This window comes from Megalobrama amblycephala, linkage group LG20 (genome assembly GCF_018812025.1).
Source record: "Megalobrama amblycephala isolate DHTTF-2021 linkage group LG20, ASM1881202v1, whole genome shotgun sequence".
Lineage (NCBI taxonomy): Eukaryota > Metazoa > Chordata > Actinopteri > Cypriniformes > Xenocyprididae > Megalobrama > Megalobrama amblycephala.
In genome coordinates, this window is record NC_063063.1 from 13,776,868 (window position 1) to 13,801,058 (window position 24,191).

The window sequence follows — 24,191 nt, forward strand, 5'->3', positions numbered from 1 at the left end:
TGTTTGGAACTGTTTTCCTCATAGCTTTTTTTAAAGGATATCATGAAGTGAAATCAGTACCATGAAGGGACAATAATGCTTTAAGCATATAGTACTAATATATCTCTCTTAAAGGTGCCGTAGAATGTGTTTTCAAAAGATGTAATATAAGTCTAAGGTGTCCCCTGAATGTGTCTGTTAAGTTTCAGCTCAAAATACCCCATAGATTTTTTTTAATGAATTTTTTTAACTGCCTATTTTGGGTCATCATTAAATATGCGCTGATTCAGGCCGCGGCCCCTTTAAATTCTCGTGCTCCCCGCCCCCGGAGCTCGCGCTTGCCTTAAACAACATAAAGTTTACACAGCTAATATAACCCTCAAAATGGATCTTTACAAAGTGTTCATCATGCAGCATGTCTAATCGCGTAAGTATGGTATTTATTTGGATGTTTTCATTTGATTCTGAATGAGTTTGATAGTGCTCAGTGGCTAAAGCTAACATTACACACTGTTGGAGATATTTATAAAGAATGAAGTTGTGTTTATGAATTATACAGACTACAAGTGTTTAAAAAATTAAAATAACGACGGCTCTTGTCTCCGTGAATACAGTAAGAAACGATGGTAACTTTAACCACATTTAACAGTACATTAGCAACATGCTAACAAAACATTTAGAAAGACAATTTACAAATATCACTAAAAATATCATGATATCATGGATCATGTCAGTTATTATTGCTCCATCTGCCATTTTTCGCTGTTGTCCTTGCTTGCTTACCTAGTCTGATGATTCAGCTGTGCATATCCAGACGTCCTGCCCTTGTGTAATGCCTTGAACATGAGCTGGCATATGCAAATATTGGGGGCGTACATATTAATGATCCCGATGGTTATGTAACAGTCGGTGTTATGTTGAGATTTGCCTGTTCTTCGGAGGTCTTTTAAACAAATTAGATTTATATAAGAAGGAAGAGGAAACAATGGTGTTTGAGACTCACTGTATGTCATTTCCATGTACTGAACTCTTGTTATTTAACTATGCCAAGGTAAATTCAATTTTTAATTCTAGGGCACCTTTAAGCATAAGAAATGCAACCCAAACGATGTCTGCTTTTAGGCATTTTTTTAATGAACAGCATTTTGTTTGTCATATTTTGTCCAATAACCACAGGAAATAAAAGGCTAAATTTAAAAAGAAAACTTTTTTAGAAAACATTTTTAAATGTTGCGAGCTACATACATAAAATATTTACAAACATTTCCAGTTAATAAAACAAATATGAATTGTTCAACAACATTTAGGTATTAAACAATTAAAATATGACAATTTAGAAAAAAAGTAAAGCAAAATAACTTAAATCCATCAAATTAACATCTCCTTGCAGTTCTTGTTCTGAGTTTTCTCTTGATTATGAGATGATCGCTCTCTTTATCATCTTCACTGCTTCCAATGACCTGTAAAATGATTTTATGGATTTAATACACATTTACCTGGCAGCCTTGCTGCAGTTTTAATGCCTTTAAAAACCTTTTAAGACCTGAACAAATAAATGGAATACTGCACCTCCATACCACAGCAAACATCTCAAACAACGTATATGTATCATGTATCAGATTTCTTTTCTTTTTCTTTTAAATGTTCAACAAAGCCTTAGAAATTACTGCTTTAAACACTCGTTTTAATACTAAAAGTTTAAAATAATCAAACGCAATGTCAAATATGGAAGAATAATATTTAATTATAAATATAAATATTAATGATATTAAAAATTGAATGTGGCGGTAATGTTAGTGTTTCAATATACTGTGAAACTTTTCACCAAGTATTTTTTACATACCTTTTTAATGTTTAAAACATCTAGTGCCCATTAGTTCAGAATAGAACTATGAATTTAGGTTGATTGGGACACTTTTTCCAATTCATCTCAATGGCAGAAACACTACTTACAGGATGAGAGGGGATGTCCAGCGGGGAGGAAACCTGAGTCTTGAAGAGCTTTCGTTTGGATCTCTTTGGTTTGTTGTTTTCAGAAGCATTTGGCAGTTCAGGGGATTTCACATTCACCATGCTCATGATTTTCTTGGCTGAAGAGGAAGTTAAAGGTTTGGTCATGCTGAGATACAGTATGAAACACTGAGAGCTCCAATCGATACCATTGACTGAGTGTAAAATTAAGAGCCAGAGCTGACCTTTGCTCCCAAAGAGGGTTGGAGAGCTCTGGATGAAGTTACCAATCTTCTGGAGGGCTCCGTCTTTTTTACCTTTCATGCTGGCAGGAGAGTCTTTCTGCTTTAATTGACTCACCTTTTTTCCTTGCACTGCAGGAGTCTGGTAAGGTGCAAAAATATGATCATATAAACATTACAGAGACAGATGTAAGATGTCACAGGTATACCATATTAACAGACAGAAAAAAGTCACCTCAACAAACTGCAAGTTTTCCCTGTTGTTCACCTTCAGCCGTCGGTTTTTCCGATTTTCTGACTCCACTGAGTTCTAGAACAACAACAAACACACACAATACAAGTTATATGATTTTGTGTTGTATTGCATGTAAGGATGTCAAAATTAATGTGTTAAGCGCATGTGATTAATTCAAGTTGTTTAATTAATGTCATTAAATTTGATAAGGATGTGATATCTAAAAATAGACTGGAAGATTATCGCAGTAGCTGTAACACAAAGACTCTCTTCGCAGTTAATTTATTTATAAATCCACCCTTTTAAAGCTGCTGTCCGCAGTTTTTCCTCTTTGTCGCCATCTCTGTTTGAAACATGCGATTGCAGTCATATGCGGAACAGTTATCTGTACGTGCGTTGTGCATCGGCACAGCTCGTCAGCGCGGATTAATCTAATGTTTGCTGTCGGTCACCGCACCGGTGTGGATACTGCACTTCATAATCACAGATTCTACGTCTTGAAAGTATGACCAATATAAGAATGGAAAATATCATCTGAACAAATAACATTTCTGCCACTTTTGTTCTGACCAACTGAGGAAAAAAGCATTAGACTTACAATAAATCGCGCTGCCAATGATGATTAAATCTAACAATCGCTTAGCTCATATCACGTCAAACCGTGCAAATTATTATTACTGTTATACTTTGTTCTCAAATTGTTAATGTTAACAACATCAGCATTGCTATGATTATGTGTATATTAGCGTTACCTGAAGATTTCAATTTCTGTAGCCACTCCACAGTCTGAAGTCTTTTTTGCTTTTTGACTACGAGTGAATCTCCAGTTGTCACTGATGATTGTTCATTTGGACCTTTCTGGATTACAATCCGCCATCAAAATGATAAGTTTAATTATTTCAGCTGCTGTGAGAGCAGGCTATAAATATGCCGATACCGGCAGCTTCGTCACCATATAACCGACTCGACGGGACTCCTTCCTTTGTTTACGGACGTGATGTAATGACGCACAGAGGAACTGCTGCATGCTTGAATTTCCCGCGGAAATCCGCCATGTCGCTCTTATTATAAAACATTATTACAAGCTTACTGTTGTGAATCGAGACAAGATAATTAGATAGTTTTGAACACTGGCTGGTCATGTACTTGTTCAAAAGTTGATTTTGGATAATTTTTAACCAAAAAAAGTTGCGGACTGCAGCTTTAACAAAAGTAAACTTATTTGCATTTTTTTATTATTGTGAAACATAATTATCATTATCATTAAATTACTGAATGTGTCAACTATGGAAAAAAATACAATGATCAATCATTATTAAATATTTAAATTGATTAATAGGTATAATTATATGCATTTTAAAATATAAATGAATATATAGTTAAGAAACTATTAGTATCATGGTTATTCACTGGTTAGAGTAGTTAAGGGCTCTAACCAGTGAATAACCATGATTTTTTCCCAGCCATTTGTAATAAAAATCCATTTTATAGAGATCACACTCAAAAAAGGTAAATTTTAACCTAAGAAATACTTTAGAACTGAGCGTAACTAAAAATGTATATAGACTATAGAAATTTACATGACTTTTCCTGATGTGAAAATGGCTTAAAAATCTCTGACATTTCCAGGATTGTGGGAACCTAGATTGTTTAGGATATGTTATCTGTATACCTGCATCTCTGGGCTCTTTCTCTTTCTGGCTGTACGTCGGAGTTTGATCGTGACAGACTCTTCTTCTCCCGGTTTCCTGACATTAATTCGGTCAGGTTTAAGTGGTGTAAAGCTAATTTCTAGCTCAGGTTTGGGGAAGCGCTCATCTCTGAGGCTCTTTGTGGAAAGGACAGAGGAGTCCAGTACTGCAACCTGCTTTGAGTGATCACCAACACATATTATATATGCACAGTAACCAATTATCATACAGACCAGAACTATGCCCATCTCTGCATGTGCTAATACTTCTTAAGAGCTGCATGCATTTTGCATTAATGTCACTTTACTGACCTCTTGTGTTGGACTAAATGAATCGCCTTCATTCTTTGTCTTCACGTTTGAAGTCTGTTTGGTACGGTCAACTTTCTGGGTAGCAGAAGCAGCCAAATCACCTTTTTCCCTTGGTAATTTAACAATGGTATCCTGCTTTTCAGCCAGCTGCTGCTTTAACATTTCCTGTAATTAGTATTCAGGGAAGCAAGGAACAGAAAAATATTATTTTATTCAAATGTTTTAATATCATATTATAGCACTACCACAAAACATAGTTGCTGATTTGAAGTATTTTAAAATATTCTAAAAATTCCACATCTTAACTAGTGATAGGCTGTTATACTGGTCAGAATGATCAGTATAATCAGGGCAGCATTTGGTCATTTTTTTATTATTAGGCTTTGGTCAATAACATTCATCAACAGGCCAAAATCCAAATCCAAAATCAGATTAATGTAATTTTACTATTATTTGGTGAATTTGAGCAAATATTTGGATTCTGAAAGAAGAGTTCATTTAATTAATTAAATAAATAACCTATTACTGTACCGGCCAACCTTCTCTCTAGGTAGCGTTATCAACCATAAAAGAAAATTATAGTGATCCAACAAACAACTACTTGATAGTTGTAACCAGTAATATACTCTTAAAGAAGGTGCAACATCAAAATGAATGCTGTTTAAAGCACTGCCCCTTACAGCGATACACATTGAGATGGACATCACTGGACTTGCATCATATATTACGCTGTTTTTAAGATGTCTTTTCAAGTTAAAAATAGCCTAACATATTTTAAAAAAGCACCCAAGACCTCTGCATTCTGCTTCACTTCATCATGCCTTTGCTAAAAAACATTATATGAACAAAAGTACACTTAATTTCGTCAGATGATCCTGTCCCCAGTTGATTTATACAGGGCTTAGGTAAGACTGATTAGTGAATTAATCGTTTAAGAAACCGAAAAAATTAAGAGTTTTGCGCATTCCATTTTTCTGCTGTGCTATTACTGTCCTGCTGGAATCCTATCATTCCTCCTGTTGGCAGGTCACTCGAATCACAGAAGTGATATTAACTCAGAACCTGCTGTGTAAATAAATTACTATTCTGAGCTAAATCCTGCCCTCAAGCCTGTGAAAAAGGAAATAACAAGGCAGGGTGAGAGAGATGGAAATGCTGATCCTATTACCAGCTCCAGCTGCAGCCTGTCCTGTTGGTTGCCTTGTAGTTGCCTTGTTGCCTGGGCCGCTCTCTCTTCTTCCCCCATGGCTGCCTCATCCAGCCCCTTTCCTTGCTCCTCATTAGGCTGCTGAAACATCAAAAGAAATTATTCTACTGCTGCCAAAAAGGAAAAGTCAGAGAGATTAAAGACTTCCAGGCTCTTACCTTTGTGCTTTCTGCAGGTCTGCAGGCTCTCTGTTCCTCTTGCTGGGGTTTATCAGAGAAACCAACTCTTGATTTCTGATACATCTCCTGCAGTTTTGCAAGATCTGAGAAGAAAAAGAGATGTTTGTGGTGTTAAGGTTACGTTACAGGTGAGACGTTGTTAAAGTGTAACTGAACTAGTGTTACCATGAAACCAGAATTTCAGTAGATGATACCAATACCAGGGAATTTTCACAATTCTCAATGCAAAATGCAATCCATTCTTCAATGTCATTTTATGCTCCAGAAATCATTCTAATATTCATATTAGAATATTAGAAAGAAAACAGAAAATTAAAGTGTCAATATTGCTAATGAATTAATATTAACATATTTGATTATTATAACTAATAATTAATAATAATTATAATTTGTTACATTTATATAGCGCTTTTCTGGGTACTCAAAGCGCTTTACATATAGAAGGGGGAATCTTCTCAACCACCACCAATGTGCAGCATCCACCTGGACGATGCGACGGCAGCCATATTGCACCAGAACGCCCACCACACATCAGCTTATTGGTGGAGAGGAGACAGTTTTGGCAGTTTGATACATGCTCCGAACCTCTGATTCGAAATCACTAGGTATTGCCCATCACTAGATATTGTTGAATAAAGTTATTTTAGGGTTTTTTGGCACACAAAAAGTATTCTTGTTGCTTCATTACATTAAGGTTAAACCACTGTAGCCACATTAACTGTTTTAAATATGTCTTTAGTACATTTCTGGGTATCTGAAAGTGTTAATTATCTTGCTGTCAATGGAGGCCTCACTGAGCCAGCGAATTTTATCAAAAATATCTTAATTCCAAAGATGAACGAAGGTCTTACAGGTGTGGGATGACATGAGGGTGAGTAATTAATGACAGAATTTTCATTTTTGGACTAACCGTTTAACTACTATGTACTAACATTTAAATGAATCATTTGATACAATGCACTTGTGTACATACAAGGTTTTACATTGTACTTGTGTTTTTAAAAATACCTGCATGTAAATACATCTGTAAATAATTTCTTTAACTACATGTATAATTACACTGTTTACCCATCCCTTACATTAGTTCACTTTCAAATGAAAATTAGCCCAAGCTTTACTCAACCTCAAGCCATCCTATGACTTTCTTCTTCATATGTATTCAACATATGAAGAAAGCGTAAAACTCTTGCAGTTCACAAAGCTTATGCTACGTCCTACACCTTCCCTATTTAACTTACGGAAAAAGTGTAACTGACGCGATGCCAGTCTACACTTTCTTTGTAACTTGAATATGGAAGGCAGTCTGGCGGAAGCTAGATATTTTACTTCATAACTTGTTAAATATGGATTTTTTTTTTTTTTTTTTTACACAAACGCATCGCTTTTTTTTTTTTTATTAACCCCCCGGAGCCGTGTGGAGTACACGTTTATGATGGACAGATGTGGATGAAAGCACTTACTTCAGCTCATACCCACTGATCCCGTTCACTGCCATTATAAAGCTCGGATGTGTCAGGATATTTATTAATATTTCTCAGATTGTGTACATCAGAAAGAAGAAAGTCATATACACCTAGGATGGCTTGAGGGTGAGTAAAGCTTGGGCTAATTTTCATTTGAAAGTGAACTAATCCTTTAACCCACCTTTAAACCTACCCATACCACCAAACCTAACCTTACCCGTATCCCACCTCAACAGCAGCAAAAGTGTTTTGCAATACAATAAGTACATTTTACTTATTTTTTAATGCAAGTACATAGTAAGGCTACCTAATATAAAGTGGGACAAATGGTTTAAAAGCATTTGCATGAATAAGAGTGTGATCATATAATGTAACACTACCCAAATTATAATGGAAAAAAACAAATGCAGTGTTAATTGAGTTAAATATTTTTAACAAGTTAAAATGAAAAAATTAATCGCACAGTCCGCGTTACAGTCCTAGTAATAAAATAACAGTAATTTTGCAATCCCTACAATGAATCTTACTGACTTCGTTAGAGATTTATAGGAATTACAATTAGAACTCATTACAACTTGAGACTCAGTCACCTTCGGTTATGGATTCATTCTCATTCAGTCTGGCCTCCAGCAATTCCTCCTCATCTGTCTGTGTGCACACTTTATTTAAGTTTTCACACGTCTCCTCAATCAGCTTTTGCTCTGCCAAAAGATCTAGAAGCAAAATCAGTCTTATTAAGGACAAAACGTAAGCCGATTTTGTTAACACCAAACAGTATTGTGGAAAAAGGGTATAAATAAAAAGACACATAGGTTACCTTGACAGGTTGTTTTGAAAGGCTGTATGTTTTCTTCTTCTATTACATGGTTTGACTGCACCTGTGAGTGAAAGGAAATGGAATAATCCAGCATCTAAGACCTGATAACATCACAAACTGAACAAAGCTTAGGGAAAGAGCAGCACTCACAGTCTGCAATGGATCAATAGTTTGCTCTGTGCTGCTCAATCTGTGTCCAGCCTGATCCCTCATCTCCTCCGCTTCACATGGTCTCTGCTGAAACATTTTGTTTTTTTCACTCAAGATCAAAATCTGAGGGAATAAACAAAGCACTATTTAAAAAAACTTGTTTAAATCACATTAGGCACACTAACAACAGACAAAAATGGTGATTTTACCAACCTGTTTCTCTAACTGTTCTTTCTGCAAATTAGCCTCACATAACTGATCACTGACATCAGATCGCTCCCTCTCCACCTGCTGCAACTTGCAACTCATAATCTTGATTTTATCAAGTCCATCAGTCACAAGTTCTCTCGACCTGTAACAAGACCAAAGCAAGGTCATTCAGATCAGCTGTTTATTAAACCATGAAAAGAAAGAGTATTCATGCAAGATATAATACATATCAAACAAGACACTCAACAGAATTGAGGACCTACTTTTTGTGTAATCAGAAAGTTTGGATAAGAAATGAGGACTTACTTCAAAAGCTCTTGGGCTTTGATCTCTAGTTCTGCATCTTTATGGGCCAGATCATTCTCCATTGCAGTTATTCTCCTCTTGGCCTCATCTCTTGCCTTAGAGATCTCATTTTCTACAATCGCTCTCACTACGTTCAGAACCTCCTCACGTTGGTTCAGTTTGCTCAGCGTTTGCATTAATTTTTCCTGCAGAGTTTCCCAGCAATCATCTCTGGAGTCTTGCTCTTGTTCTTCCTTCCTCCCCTGCTGATGTTTCAGAGCGGTCAGCTCTTCCAGGAGTTCAGAGTTGCTTCTTATTTGGGCCATGACAAACTTTTGAGCTTCATAACGGCTCAGTAGGCTCTGGTATTCCTGTGCCTGGGCATCTCGCTCATATTTAAGCTGAGTGCAGAGCTCTTCCAGCTGGCACACGTTCGCTCTGGTCTGGCTGACCTCCTGCTCCAGGTCACTGATCTGTCTGCTCTTCTCCTGAGATAACTCCACCATCCTCTCACATTCAGCTTCGTTTTTGTCATGTGAGAGCTGGCGGGCACTGAGTTCTTGACGCAAATGATCTGCCTCCGTCATTAAGGATTCAATGGTTTTGGACTGACTGCAAGACTCTGCTTGATGTTGCTTAATCAGAGCTCTGGCTGCATCAAGTTTTTCTGAAAGCTCACTGGCCATCTTTGTCTGAGTGCTCAGTTCCATCTGGATAGTTTTGAGCTTTGAGCTCATCTCATTGGCTGCCTGCTGAAGTACATGTAACTCATTGGCAAGAGCCTTGTTCTCATTTGTGACTTTGCTGACCTCTGCTCTCTCCATCGCCACAGTGGCTTCATGTGCACGAGTCAGCTCTGCCAGTCTATCAGAGAGATTGCACAGTTTTTTTTCAAGTGAACAGTTCTCAAGGTTAAGTTCATTCAGCCGGTCATCTTTCATTTTCAGTTCTTGCAGAAGCTGTTGAGTTTCTTGACTTGTCATTTCCTCCTCTCTTGGTTCAGAGTCTTCATTCAGCAAACACTTGCAGTTGTTTCTGAAATGTAGGATTTCTTCTTTGATATTGTTAATTAAGTCCCTCTGTACATGTGAAAACAAAAGAAAAATCATGGGTCATTACAGTTCAAATGTATAACTTAATGTATTTTGTATGTATGACCTCATAAAAGTTAAAGGAAAGCTATTACTTTTGAAGAGAATTTTCTAATTTTCTAATTTTCTTTTAAATACATTGATAGTTCATAGTGACCATGTCTGTCAAACTCTAAAACAAGACAAAAACACCATAAAAGTTCACACAACTACTACTGGATTTTCAGTAGGGTTGGTAATCGAAAAACGATTCCAATTTTAGAATACGATACTTAAGGTCAGGAATCAGATACTTGTTATAAAATAAAATTTCCGATTCCACTTATCTATTCCTGTGAGCATTTGAGCAGAACTGAATTCGGCATGCAAATACTGAATTGAGTTCTCTTTTGCATCTTCTTGCGCTTGAATGGACAAATACACAAAATTATCAAAATATCCCAATGAACACAGTTGGTTATGTCTTAAGTGAACATAAACAGTTGAGAAAGAAAACGCATGTGTAACAGTTTATTGGATCCATGCATTTGGTCTTGAAGTGACAGCAGCCTAATAAACCTGCTGTTGTCTGTGTCATTACTGTTAATCAAAGAACAAAAAAAAGAAAAAGAAAATCACTCACTGATTTGACTGAATAACTTTTGTAACTGTATTAAGGATTCATCTATACTTTATTTATAAAAAGAAAACTATCCAGTGTTATTTTACACTCGATTTTAATTTCTGATCTTTGTCAAGTTGTATTTATTAGCGCTATTGCTAATTTGCTTATTTGTATTACTGACTGTATACTTGTCTTTAATAAAGTTTGAAATTTATATTAGTTTATTAGTTGGTTGTTCTCTAGGCTGCTGATTTTTGTTTCATGGCATTTAGCTGCAACAACTGTTTTGCAAAAAGACAAATATGTTTGATATCTAAATGTTTTACTTTTTTACCATATTGGAATCAAAACTAGGAATCGATAAGCAGAATCGGAATTGGTGTCACTAAAATTCAATTTAAAAAAAAAAAATTCATCCTATTTTTCAGTGAAAGTTTACTTTTTCAGACACAACGCTATTGAATGAATTATTGAATACATATTGAATAAATATAGTAAAAATAAGCAATACGAGCTAAGTTTATGTCCTTTTGGATTTTGACAGATCCTGGTCACTATAAACTCTTGTTGGTTGAAAAGAAGATACTTAAATTCTCCTTTCGTGTTCGCAGAAAAAATACCAGCCTACTCATTTGGTTTAAAACAAAATGAGTAATGATGACAGAATGTTCATTTTCAGTCAGTCCTATTTGTAGGGCACCACTCTTTCTCAGAGATTATTCCATGAAGAGAAATCCTGACTGAACTGGTCAACATGTATAGTTTGGGGTCAGTAAGATTTTTTTTTCTTATGAAAGAAATTTATATTTTTATTTAGCAAGGATTTCAAATAAAGGATGTGTATAATTGGTAGGGGTGGGAATCTTTAGGCACCTACAATGATCTATGTAATCATAAGTACTTTTTAAATAATACTAGTTTGAAAAAAATGTTAATAAAATTGTATGTTAAGATTTTTAAATATAGACTATAAACAGCTTCAAAACATAAAAGCAAGTAGTCTAATAAATAATAATAAAGAGGAACAATGAAACAATACAAGCAATAAACAAAGAGTGCTTTCAGTAGACAAGAGTATCTGAACCTTTTCCATTCAAAAGCTGTGAGGGATTTTTCTCTTTCTCAGCTTTACGGTTGTTTGATTATTACTGATGTCATTATAGACAGTGGAAGAATAAGCTGCATTCACAATAATGCACAGATCTCTTTTGAAATATAAGATGTTTTTGTCCTGTCTGTTTAATCCCTTAAGACAGGGCTATTCAAGTAGTTTCATTCGAGGGCTGGATTATCAAATCAAAGAGTTGAGGAGGGCCGGGGGGTGGGGTGGGGGTAGGTTTCTTATTGGTAATAATTATTTTATTTATAATTAATATAGGCTTAAATTAAAATATTCTGACAGTGAGAAACTAGTTTCCCATTCAGTCAGTCACGTTCGACGTACGTCGGACAGACCGACGAATAGGAATCTCGCTAGAGAGGTCAATCTACTTCGAGTGTAACTAAACGAGCCAATGCACATTGGCATGCAATCATATGCATCAGCTGCTTGCCTCGCAGCGCGGGTATATAATGAGCAGCAGGTGCGTTGCATCTTCAGCTTTTCGCTTCGGAGCCAAACTTCTGCAACAGTGTGAAGAAAGCTACTGAAAGCACGAGTGTTGGAAAACGAGTCAGCTCTTCGAGACGTCTCTTTGTTACGGTGCAGGCGGACAGCGCAGCAGCAGGGCCGATTTTCTCCTTTGTTTTTCCTTTTGCCTTTTTATTTTGAGCAAAAAGCTGTAGTCATCGTGAAGGCCGTTCTCACGGCTGGTGAAACGGTGCGCCTAGAGCGCTAAAAAGCTATTGTTACAGCTGGTAAGAGAGCGCCTTCAAGGAGAGTGCACACGACAGGCTGCACATTTCCCTGTCTGTGTTGCAGCGGCTTTTCCCCTGCGTGCTTCAGCACCTAAAAGAGTCAGTCCTTGAAAGAGCTTACACAAGTAGTTCGCGTCTTTTTAAAGATGTCGTTCTACTTGTGTGTTTCTGGATGCGGTTGTTACCTGGCGCCTCGGGATGGTCACCAACGCTGTATCGCGTGCTTGGGCTTAAGGCACGCTGAGGCGCCGTTTGTGGACGAGTCATGTACCTATTGTGGGAAGATGACTGCCGCGGAGTTGCGGTCGAGACTCCACTTCCTGCAAAGGGGTGGAGTCCCGGTCCCGACGCCTCGTTCCAATCCTCCTCAGAGGGTTGCTTCGGGCGGCGGGGCTGGTGACTTGAGGATCACGGTGAGTGCGTTTCCTTCGGGGAACCAACCCCCTAGGAACCCTCACCCCTCTTGCACTCCTCTTCACTACAGTGAAAGATGCCGATGCCCCTGTTCTGCGTGCGGAGATCGCAGTCCTACTGGCGAAGGACGCGATAGAGCCGGTCCCTCCAGCCGATTTGAGGTCGGGGTTCTACAGCCCCTACTTCATTGTACCCAAGAAAAGCGGCGGGTTACGACCGATCTTGGACCTGCGAGTTTTGAATCGGAGCCTCCACAAGCTACCGTTCAAAATGCTCAAGCAGAAACGCATTTTCGAGTGCATCCGTCCCCGAGATTGGTTTGCAGCGATCGACCTGAAGGACGCGTACTTCCATGTTTCGATTCTTCCGCGACACAGGCCATTCCTGAGATTCGCGTTCGAAGGTCGAGCATATCAGTACAGAGTCCTACCCTTCGGGCTGGCCCTGTCTCCCCGCGTCTTCACGAAAGTCGTGGAGGGAGCCCTTGTTCCCATGAGAGAACAGGGTGTTCGCATTCTCAACTATCTAGACGACTGGCTCATTCTAGCACAGTCTCGGGATCAGTTGTGCGAACACAGGGACTTGGTGCTCAGTCACCTCAGCCAGTTGGGGCTTCGGGTCAACTGGGAAAAGAGCAAACTCGCCCCAGTGCAGAGGATCTCTTTTCTCGGTATGGAGTTGGATTCGGTCGAACAGATAGCACGCCTCACAGAGGAACGTGCTCGGTCGGTGTTGAACTGCCTGAATACGGTCACCCCAGTTCTTCCATATGTTGTACAACCTACAAGGTTAGTCCATATGTACTTATCCATATAACTCCTTCGGGAAGGATATGGCTTCCGCAGCGTTCCTTATCTCATGTAAGGCGACGCTTTCCCAGCGTTATCCAATTGTCTCACTGAGTGGGTTTTGGGAACAACAGTGATCGACCCTCTCTGTGTGAGCTCGGTCCCACCGTCCTTAGGCAAGGGGGTTCAGGTGGCTCACAACAGAGCGCTGGAAGAGGGCAGCTCCTGTGGCGCTTTGGTAGGGATTCCTATTCGTCGGTCTGTCCGACGTACGTCGAACGTGACCGACTGAATGGGAACGTCTCGGTTACAAAGGTAACCCTCGTTCCCTGAAGGAGGGAACGGAGACGTACGTCCCGTCGCCACAGGCGTTGTCCTGCTGATGCTGCCGCCTGCTGGGTTCGGCTCCTCAGCGAAAACCTGAAGATGCAACGCACCTGCTGCTCATTATATACCCGCGCTGCGAGGCAAGCAGCTGATGCATATGATTGCATGTCAATGTGCATTGGCTCGTTTAGTTACACTCGAAGTAGATTGGCCTCTCTAGCGAGATTCCTATTCGTCGGTCTGTCCGACGTACGTCTCCGTTCCCTCCTTCAGGGAACGAGGGTTACCTTTGTAACCGAGACGTTAATCATTGAGTGTTTTGTGGTTTGTAACTGAGATGTGTATGTTGAATTAAAACGTTGCAACGCTGTTTTATAATGATGACCGGGAATAAACGCTGCTCCTTTAAGCTTTCGTTCCGTTATCCACTGGGCCATGCTGCGTAGCGCTAAGTAAACTAGTGAAACGCCTGAAAACAGCGCTATTTGTTCTGTATTTGTTGTTACTGACCGAGAAACAACTACAGATGATTCAGTGACAGAGCGGTTCCGAACGAATCCAAATCATTTCAGATAGTTATGCAAGCGTGTTTGGCCAATTCACAGAAAAGAAAGGAATCGAGACAAAAGAATAATTAATTCACAAATGATTGCTATCGCTGGTTCAGTCAACAGAAATACGGGACACACATAATACCTGCTGAAATATGTGCATGGAAAACGTTTCTCAGGTCAATTGGAGGAGCATGCATGGTACGAACAGTGCAGCTGCAGCTGCCACTGCGGCCACCCAACCCGATCACAAGAGAATGCGTATCAATAGTACGTGCGTGTAATCTCGTAGAAAAAATGTACACCTAAATGAGTTTTGGCGTGCATATGATACGGAATTTATGGCGTGCATATGATACGCAATTTATGACGTGCATATAATACGCTTCGCTTGGTAGTCTTGGGTAGGATTAGTGGTGTGGGTACCAACGGGCCGGATGAAGATGATTGGCGGGCTGGACTTGGCCTGCGGGCCACCAGTTAAATAGCCCTGCCTTAAGACATCTAATTGACTGCGTTTACATTAATTTTGCATCATAAAAGCATTTTGAGATGCAAGTAAGCTACATTTAAACACTTAGCCACTTGCGCGAGCGTCCTTCACAAAGTGCATGTGGAAATTCTGTCAGTAAGTTTCAAATTTATAAAATATAAGCCCATAGCACTACAAACAACATAAACGATGCCTTCGTAGAGCACTTGTAAGGAAAATGGGCCTATCGGCGGGCAAGAACGCAAGCTGCAAGCGCGTTTGTCTCACAGCGCATATCCTGTGCAATGATGAAACACGCAAATGTCCGCGCAATGGGCGCGCATGTAATTCTCTCTTACTTTTACAAACTGTATGAAAGATTATTTTATAGAACGTTCGAGTGGTGTGTGTATGAGAGGAAATGGAAACAAACACAATACGGTTGTTTCTGACGATGTGTGTCCACTAGCACGGAGCGAGTGTATTCAGTTCATTCTTATGGAAGTTGAGCATCTTCAGGCTCGTGAGAGTGAAGCTCAACATCCATATGAATGAACTGAAAACGCTCGCTCTGCTCCGTGCCGGTGGACACACACTGTAAGCACGCGCAGCGTCACCTTGCAACTGCGGTTAAAAATAAACTCAGAATCGATCCAGAATCGTTTAAGAGAGAATCGTGATGCATCGATTTTTTTCTCCCACCCCTAATAATTGGTAATTTATAATAAACTTACATCTTTAGTAGTTGCCTCCACATTTTGATCCAAAGCAGTCTGTAATGTAGAGACCATGTCATCTTTCTCCTGGCAGATTAACATGAGTTCCTGACATCTCACTTTCTGGTTTTCATAATTCTAAAAAGAGACAAACAAAAATATCAACACACAACACAAAGCCATGTAGTACATATAAATAATCAATTTACAACAACCTCTGATTATTTAAAATAAAACTTTAGTTCATATTACCCTATTTGCCTGGAGAAGCTGGTCATTTGATTCCTGTGCCTGAACACACATTTCTTCAAACTCTGAAAACAGAAATATAATTAGACTTAAGTCACAAAACATTGAGTTTTCCTCTTTAAGGCAAATTAATATACCTTTAGTTTTAAGACTGAGAAGTTGTTGACTTTTGAGAAGCTCCTCTTTCATCTCCTCCAGCTGTGTTCTCAGATGACTGACTGTTCCAGGTGATTCAGGGACATTCGTCAGGCACATGTTTACTGCCTCTGCATCTCCCTTTATCTTAGCTAGATCATCTCGCATAGCTTCAATCATGCTGTCCAAAAGCTCAATCTTAGCCTCCTAGAATGTTGAGAAGGAAAACATTATATTTTCAAATACCATGTTGTCTGTTTTTAGTCTTTTCTTTCATAAACAGATATATCATTATGTTCAAATGTGTGCCTTGATACAGGTATGGTAGATTACCCACTTTTGCTTTGTCTTTAACCTATAAAATTTGTCTAGATCTATTCAGTTATATCTACAGTCATAAAATTCTACCATTAGCTATTAAAGGGATAGTTCAACCAAAAATGTTAATGAACAGGCTTCTTTTTTGAAGCCCAAAAAAAAATTGTATCCATCCATCATAAATATAATCCATAGAGCTCCACGGGGTTAATAAGAGGCCTTCTGAAGCGAAGCAATGGGTTTTTGTAAGAAAAATATCAGGCAGACGGCTGTACTCATCAATTTGCGGCAGAAGAATAACCCCTGACTAGGGTTGTAATGATATATCGGTATGGCATGTCAAATCATTTACATAATGACCAAAAACAGTCCATGCCATTTCAGCGCTAATTTTGCACTGCATATCTTTAGTAAATCCCGACAGTAGTTTTTTAACGCCAAAAGAGGGTTTGTGCTGACGCAAGCTATTAGTAAATCTGGCCCTAAATGTTTGTTTTCCCCACTATAATAATAACTATAAGAATAATTTTTGCTGCTGAATTATCCAATAACCTCATTTATAATAGTATTTTTGCCATGGATTATGAATATAGCCTTCTCTTATTGTGGCAGTTTAAATCTTTGCAAATAAATATCTTCTGAAATTTGTTTTGACAGAGATGATTGGTTGCTTTAATTTTTTCAATTCCTCAGAAAGTGGCCCAAGATGTTTTAAAAATCTTATAAAACTGAGATGTTTATAAATCAATTTTGTACAGAGAACAAAACAATTGTCCAGACAAGATGATCACTACAACAATATTATAGTAGCATTAATACTAAAGTCTTCTGATATCATTTTCAATACAATCAAAAACTGAGACGCAATATGTAAAGTTGCATTTGAATGAAATGAGAGAGCGTGTTGGAGGTGATACAAGAGACATGGATGTGCGCTGTGTTTTAATGCGTTGTCTTTCAACGATGGTCATATAATTTAATGTTTATGCATTTAAAAAATGCATAGAGCTGCTAATTTAATTTGTTGTGTGTTGATTTTCAAATACAAAACTGTGTTCATAAAAATGTTTTCATTGTGCATATCAGTTCTTCTTGAACATTTTCATCTCATTTTAACAAAACTTGGATAATATTAATAATCGTGATAATTTTGGTCACTATAATTGTGATTTGAAATTTTCACACAGTTCCACAGCTAGTTATTTTAGTTTATTAAGTTTTAAAAATTTTGTGTTCGTCTGAAAGAAGATAGTCATATACACCTAGGATGGCTTGAGGATGAGTAAATCATGGGATCATTTTCATTTTTGGGTGAACTATCCCTTTAAAAACCCACTCCATTAGATCCATCAGGTTTGAAGATTATGAGTTACAAGGAAGCTAAAGAAAGTTCAGGCCCTGAACCAAAATGATTGATGCAAACAGCAGAAATGCTGTTATAGCAGCTATAAACACAGGTCAGTGTTTGTAGATTATTTGGGTACCAAAAATCTCTATGGAAAATGCACACAGGCTTATAACAGTGGGTGTAAACTGCACTTGTCCTTATTCTTTTATATTATTATAATCATCTGCATTCACCTTTGCTGCATTCTCGTCAGTGCTAACAGTGGCCATTTCCCCAATAGTTCTGTTCACCAGATTCTTCAGTATCTCCAGCCTCCTTTCTGCTCTTTCCTCAATTATTTCTTTCTCTCTTTGGAGACGTTCACTGAAACATTGAAAAGCAGCAACAGAAATTAGTTCATTTTCAATAAAATAAAAGAAAGTTTCACTAAAAATGCACCCATTCAGTGTTGTGCTACATACATTGTCATAGTGCCCTATTCACTAAAAGAATTATGCAAATAAAAGAATGGCATAAACATGGCCAAAAAAAAAAAAAAAAAACTAATATAACTAATAAAACTAATAAAAACAATTTGTTCTGTACAATTCCCCAACTGGCAGGCTCAATCTGAATGCTACATCTGTTAATATACATAATCAGTTCACCACTATGATCAGTAAAATAGTGTGTGACTTACTTGTAGTCTTTTTCCATATTAGAAAACAGCTCCATAAACTCTGTGGTGACTTCTTCACGAATACGAGATTCCATAGTTAATTTTTCAGACTCCTCTTTGGACAGCTTCTCTTTGAGCTCTTCGATTTTCACCTGAAGCTGTGGCGAATATATCATATTAGTATTTCATATTGTTTAAAACAACACTGAAAACTATAAACATGAATTCATGAAAATTGAAAAGAAACCCTGAATACCTCACACAGCTCTTGACTTTCCGCAGCCTCTAGCACAGTGTTGTCCTCCATGCTCTCATCGCCACTCTCTACATCTTCCTCACCAATTTCATCATCATCTTCCTCACCAATTTCTTCATCATCTTCATCCTCTTGCACATCCTCTAGACTCATCTCCCATCCCATGAGTGAACTTCTCCTGGTCCAATCCTTCTTGTCAGCATTATTAATTATCATGGACACATCTCTGGCAGATCTCTTGAGCACAATGCTAGGAGCTGGTTTAGGGTTGAGGACCACTACCTAAAAGGGAATAAAGTCAAAGCACAAAATAAATATATAGCAAAGAATCACAAAAATGTCTTTAATCAGTGCTTCTCATAATATGAAGCTGTCAGTGTAAAAAAAGAATTAATTGTCCTTGCAGACCTTCTGAGCCATTGCTGAGAACTTAAGGACATTCAGGGTTTCATCGTACATTGAGGCACACTGGTTTATGTTGATGATCATGCAGGCTTTTCCACGACCACAGAAAAAACCCTGCAAATAATGTGTGAGCTTGCTCTCTCTGAAGGGGACGTGCTGATGAAACCTGCACAAAAAGACAAATTAGTTTAGTTCCAAGGAAATTTGCATCTAATGCAGCCCATTAAACAAATTAATTGTTTTAAAAGGGGACATTCTCTCACTTGGATTGTGTTTGGTTGAGCCTCAGAGCATTGATGCATTTTCCCAAAGTTAACAAGGAAGTGTTGATGTTTCCAGCTTCTTTTAAGCGGTCTCCTTGGTTCTGAGTCTTTGCACATCGCTCAGATCCAGCCAAATCACATAATGACAACCTTTAAAAACGAATCAGTTAATGAATAATTACAGTGGAACAGTGGAGTAACAGTGCAGTGATTGAGGTCACCTACTCGCTTATTGTCTGAACTCGAGGAACACCCACATCTTCAATCCGCAAGATTCGAATGGAAAATATACTGTGGCTATGGAGAAAATGCATATTTTAATTTCAGATCACTTTAAAAAGTACGAAAATAATAATGAGAGTTACATATTAATGCTAAAGTGGTTTAAAATTAAGTACCTTCTGCTTGAGATGGTGTTGAGCTTTGTGGATGAGAAACTTTGATTTTTTCTTCCAATTTTCACAACTTTTAATGCTTCATCTACACTGTTAACTTGAAACCATTTTAGGTCTGGGAAAAAAAATATTTAGACAAAATGTATAAATAACCAAATAACTATAGGTGTACAACCATAGAGATAACATCCTGATAAAGAACCTATATTAAATTATTGAAAAAAAATATTGAAATGTAAATATTTATTTAATTATTATTTTAACGATTCACTATTACATTTTCTACACAAAATGAAACAAGTGAACTTTTAAGGGGCTTTCACAATGGCAGTTTAGTTCGAAACATGGCATGGTTTGCAAGAAAAATCGCTAATGTGAAAGCTGTCATGCGAACCCGGGAGCGCACCGGGGTACCGAACCTGAGACTACCTGAAGGAGGCGGTTCTGAGTTTGGTTGCATTCAAACTGTGGTGCGGTTCACGTGTATATGAAAGCAACACGGACTTGGGTGCACACTTGTTCAGGAAGTAAAGTAACCTGCGCATGCGTTTTAGCCAATTACAATGTATTTACTTCAATAAAACACATGTAAGAGATGACAGTATTGATGATTTACCTGGAGTGAGCCTGCAGTGTATTCGCACTTTGCGAGTGCAATCAGAACAGTAAATGACTGGCAATCAGAGGTCTCCTCAAAATAGTCTGCTTGCAAACAGCGGAAAGCCATCTACATGCAACGAGCATACAGTAAACCCAAGTGTTGTTTACTCTGCTGCCCATAATAGCAACAAATTAGTAAGAAAAAACACAATTTACTGATCCGCGTTCTGTTTTCTTTCATGCGCCGTGCACACTTGTGATGACGTGAGATGAATGCAAACGCACCAGTGTTCGACAGAATCAAGTTGAGTGTGAAACCAGACCAACGCAGCGGGGGAGGGAACCGGGAACAATAGCGCCTGGGCTCGGACCGCAGCAAACGAGTCCAGTGTAAAAGCCCCCTTAGTCTTCTAAGTTATTTGGTTACCTTTGACAAAAGCATTGCCTTTAACATCTTGGGATAGTCGCAAAACACTCCTTCTGTGAGAGCCATTTGAAACAAGATCAAGCAGATCATGGATGCTTTCATTGTAAATTTCACAAAAGGAGACCCACACTGAGTATTTAACATAAGAGGTCTCATCCAAACAGACACTGTCCCCATTCGTGTCACTAGAAGTGGAGCCTGGAACAAGAAATCAATGTAAAGTGTAAGCTCACATTTACTGAAACAATGCTCAAAGGCATAGAGAAAGACATAAAACATTTGATAATGCTTACTTTCAAATGAACAACTAGAGCTGGACATGCTGGACAGCATTTTTTGGGAGTCATTCTGATAAACATCAAGAAACAGCCATTATGTGAGTATTAGTAACATGCTTCTCTGTACTAAAAATGGTATATTAAAAAAAATGTAACTATATATATATATATAAAAAATGTACATCTTTAAATCGACGAAGAAGATTTCTCTTATTTGTAGCTTCCTCATCCTGCTGCTCTTTAGTCAGTCTCATAAAGTCGACACATCTGTGAGGTTTGATGTTATTTTGAGAATAAATTCTGCCTTCTATGCTGTTAAAGATCACATTCAATGACCTGGGCAGAATTCCACCATCTGATTCAGGGCCTATAACATAAAGGTAGCATAAATAGACATAAAAATGAGTTAATATACACCTATACATACATTTTATACATACAGCTATGGAAAAAATTAAGAGACCACTCCAAGTTCAGAAATCAATGTTAAGTGGTCTCTTAATTTTTTCCATAGCTGTAGATACATTACAAACATCTCATTCAAAATCATTACCAAGAAAAGTAAACGTTTTCCCAGCATTGGTAACTCCATATGTAAAGATCAAGGAATTCCCTCCGTCCAAGACTTCTTTCACAAGGCTTTTAGTTGTTCCATCAAATATCTGTCTTTGAGTTGTTTTTGGACCGTACACCTAAAAAAATGAATTCAGCATCGTTACAGCAGAAACACTTAAAGAGTTAGTTCACCCAGAAATTAAAGGTGCTGTAAAACGTCTTTTTAAAAGATGTAATATAAGTCTGAGGTGTCCCCTGAATGTGTCTGTGAAGATTCAGCTCAAAATACCCCATAGATTTTTTTTAATTAATTTTTTTTAACTGCCTATTTTGGGGCATCATTAAATATGAGCCGATTTAGGCTGCGGCCCCTTTAAATGCTCACGCTCCCCGCCCACGGAGCCCACGCTTGCCTTTAACAGCATAAACAAAGTTCACACAGCTAATATAACCCTCAAAATGGATCTTTACAAAGTGTTCGTCATGGAACATGTCTAATCGCGTAAGTATGGTATTTATTTGGATGTTTACATTTGATTCTGAACGAGTTTGATAGTGCTCTGTGGCTAAAGCTAACATTACACACTGTTGGAGAGATTTATAAAGAATGAAGTTATGTTTATGAATTATACAGACTGCAAGTGTTTAAAAAATGAAAATAACGACAGTCTTGTCTCTGTGGATACAGTAATAAACGATGGTAACTTTAACCACATTTAACAGTACATTAGCAACATGCTAACGAAACATTTAGAAAGACAATTTACAAATATCACTAAAAATATCTTGATATCATGGATCATGTCAGTTATTATTGCTTTCTAAATCTGCCATGTTTTTTGTTAAATCTGTTGTCCTTGCTTTCTTACCTAGTCTGATGATTCAGCTGTGCACATCCAGACGTTAATACTGCCTGCCCTTGTCTAATGCTTGAACATGAGCTGGCATATGCAAATATTGGATTAGACATGGCGTACGAACCTTTGTAAGACTGTTATGTAAGCACTGTGTCGCTTCATGGTGGTTAAAAGGCAAGCGCGAGCTCTTGGGGCATGGAGCATGAGATTTAAAGGGGCCGCGTACCCTGAATCGGCGCATTTATAATGATAGGCAGTTAAAAAAAAAAAAACGATGTGGTATTTTGAGCTGAAACTTCACAGACACAATCAGGGGACACTTAAGACTTATATTACATCTTTTGAAAACATGTTCTTCGGCACCTTTAATAACATTTTTCATGATTCAAATATATATTTGATATATATATATATATATATATATATATATATATATATATATATATATACATATTTGTTTTTTTTAAACTCTGGTTAAGTCTGTTGTACTTCCTTACATGCTCCTTTATTCAAATATTTCCACTCCCACACCCAGTTACACTTACACACACACACACACACACACACACACACACACACACACACACACACCACACCCATACTCAAAATCATATGTTTTGTTGGTCTTTGTATTTGTATTTTGCATTTAATTTGTCTTCTGTAAATATTGTAATTGTCTGTTTGCATAATAATAATAAAAAAAAAAAAAAAAAAAAACATTTTTCAAAGCCTGTTCACAATAAATGATAATGCTAGAGGTGACTGTGGCCGTCCTCCTTATACCTGTGAGAACTGAAATCGTTGTGCCAGCTGTGGGCCGAATCTCTCACTGTGTCTGGCTGTCAGAGATGCTCTAGGTGCCTTAAGAATCACAGTATCTGGAGGCTCGATAGAAATGCACTCCTGTTTGTAGAGATTACAATCATAACAAATAACATTAGGGACACTAAAGTGATAGTTCAATAAAAAATGAAAATTCTGTCATCATTTACTCATCCTCATGTTGTTCCAAATTGTAAAATTGAATGGTAACTGAGGCTGTATTTCAACCTAACAGTTTTTTGAAGATGGTTATACAGGTATTGGAACATGTGGGTTGTTGTGACAGAATTTCTAAAAAATGTTTATAAAATATTGTGAAATATTAGTTTAAAATTTTTCAGGCACCTGTGATTGTCCTTCTGCGATCTCTGCGGAAGTGAACGGACGTACACGGAGATAGACCTGCAAATTCTCTTTTTCAAGCAATACGGAGTCCTGTTGGAAATAGAAATATGCAAAATAAAAGAACAGTTACAGCCTAAAAATCAGGTTCAATGGCTTTAAACATGAGTTATGTCTGGTAATAATAAATACCCTTGATAATTTGGAGAACTCGGAGAAGAGATCTTTCCTGAGATCTTCAACCGTTATAGATCCAACTCTCTCAGGCTTGTGATTTAAACACGATTCCATCATCTTGAAAAAAGCCTATCAGATTGTTTGACGTTTAGCTAAACATCTTATTATTATATGATAATAAATATTTAAGTGGCTACAAGCAAGAAAAAATAAAATAATAATGACACAACGACCATTTAACGTGTTACGAGCTCATAATTGAGATATTATCCTATTAAACTAAGAATCGATTTTGAATTACATGTAAGAATATTAAAGTATTACCTATGTGTTTTCATTATCGCTAATTTCACTTACTTGTTAATATTTTCTTTTGTTTATCCCGTTTACATTGCTAACATGCTTCTTTCCTGCCGTCGCGGTTCTCTGTTCAAATCGGACCAATCGGAGAGCTCGCTACAGACGTAGCTCCGCCCCCAAAAGAGGAAATTCACTGAATTGTAGTTCTGATTAACTGACAGGAGTAACGAAACTAAGGAAAGAAATGGCTTTTATGAACTACACAGC

At 37.8% G+C, this 24,191-nt stretch overlaps 1 protein-coding gene across 5 annotated transcripts; it reads right to left on the reverse strand.

Annotated features, from left to right (window-relative positions):
* Positions 1-1,093: 1,093 nt before the first annotated feature.
* kif20bb (kinesin family member 20Bb) lies at positions 1,094-24,104 on the reverse strand. 5 transcript variants are annotated; one of them, XM_048170592.1, is made up of 31 exons: positions 23,982-24,104; positions 23,640-23,753; positions 23,451-23,540; positions 23,067-23,186; positions 21,425-21,563; positions 21,054-21,238; positions 20,887-20,941; positions 20,594-20,791; positions 19,570-19,681; positions 19,397-19,468; positions 19,172-19,321; positions 18,912-19,074; positions 18,504-18,785; positions 18,269-18,405; positions 17,823-17,952; positions 15,926-16,130; positions 15,792-15,853; positions 15,558-15,677; positions 8,741-9,798; positions 8,438-8,576; positions 8,225-8,311; positions 8,075-8,135; positions 7,848-7,970; positions 5,774-5,877; positions 5,577-5,696; positions 4,409-4,573; positions 4,079-4,273; positions 2,407-2,481; positions 2,175-2,313; positions 1,933-2,069; positions 1,094-1,439 (listed from the first exon to the last, which is right to left on the reverse strand). In XM_048170592.1, exons 2-31 carry the CDS (start codon positions 23,739-23,741, stop codon positions 1,353-1,355), a joined length of 4,812 nt encoding a protein of 1,603 aa, XP_048026549.1. In that variant the 5' UTR covers positions 23,742-23,753; positions 23,982-24,104; the 3' UTR covers positions 1,094-1,352. The 5 variants fall into 5 exon arrangements, with proteins under 5 accessions (XP_048026549.1, XP_048026548.1, XP_048026546.1 ...); XM_048170591.1 differs by having other exon boundaries at positions 4,079-4,270; positions 5,577-5,693; positions 8,225-8,347; XM_048170589.1 differs by having other exon boundaries at positions 5,577-5,693; positions 8,225-8,347.
* Positions 24,105-24,191: the final 87 nt, after the last annotated feature.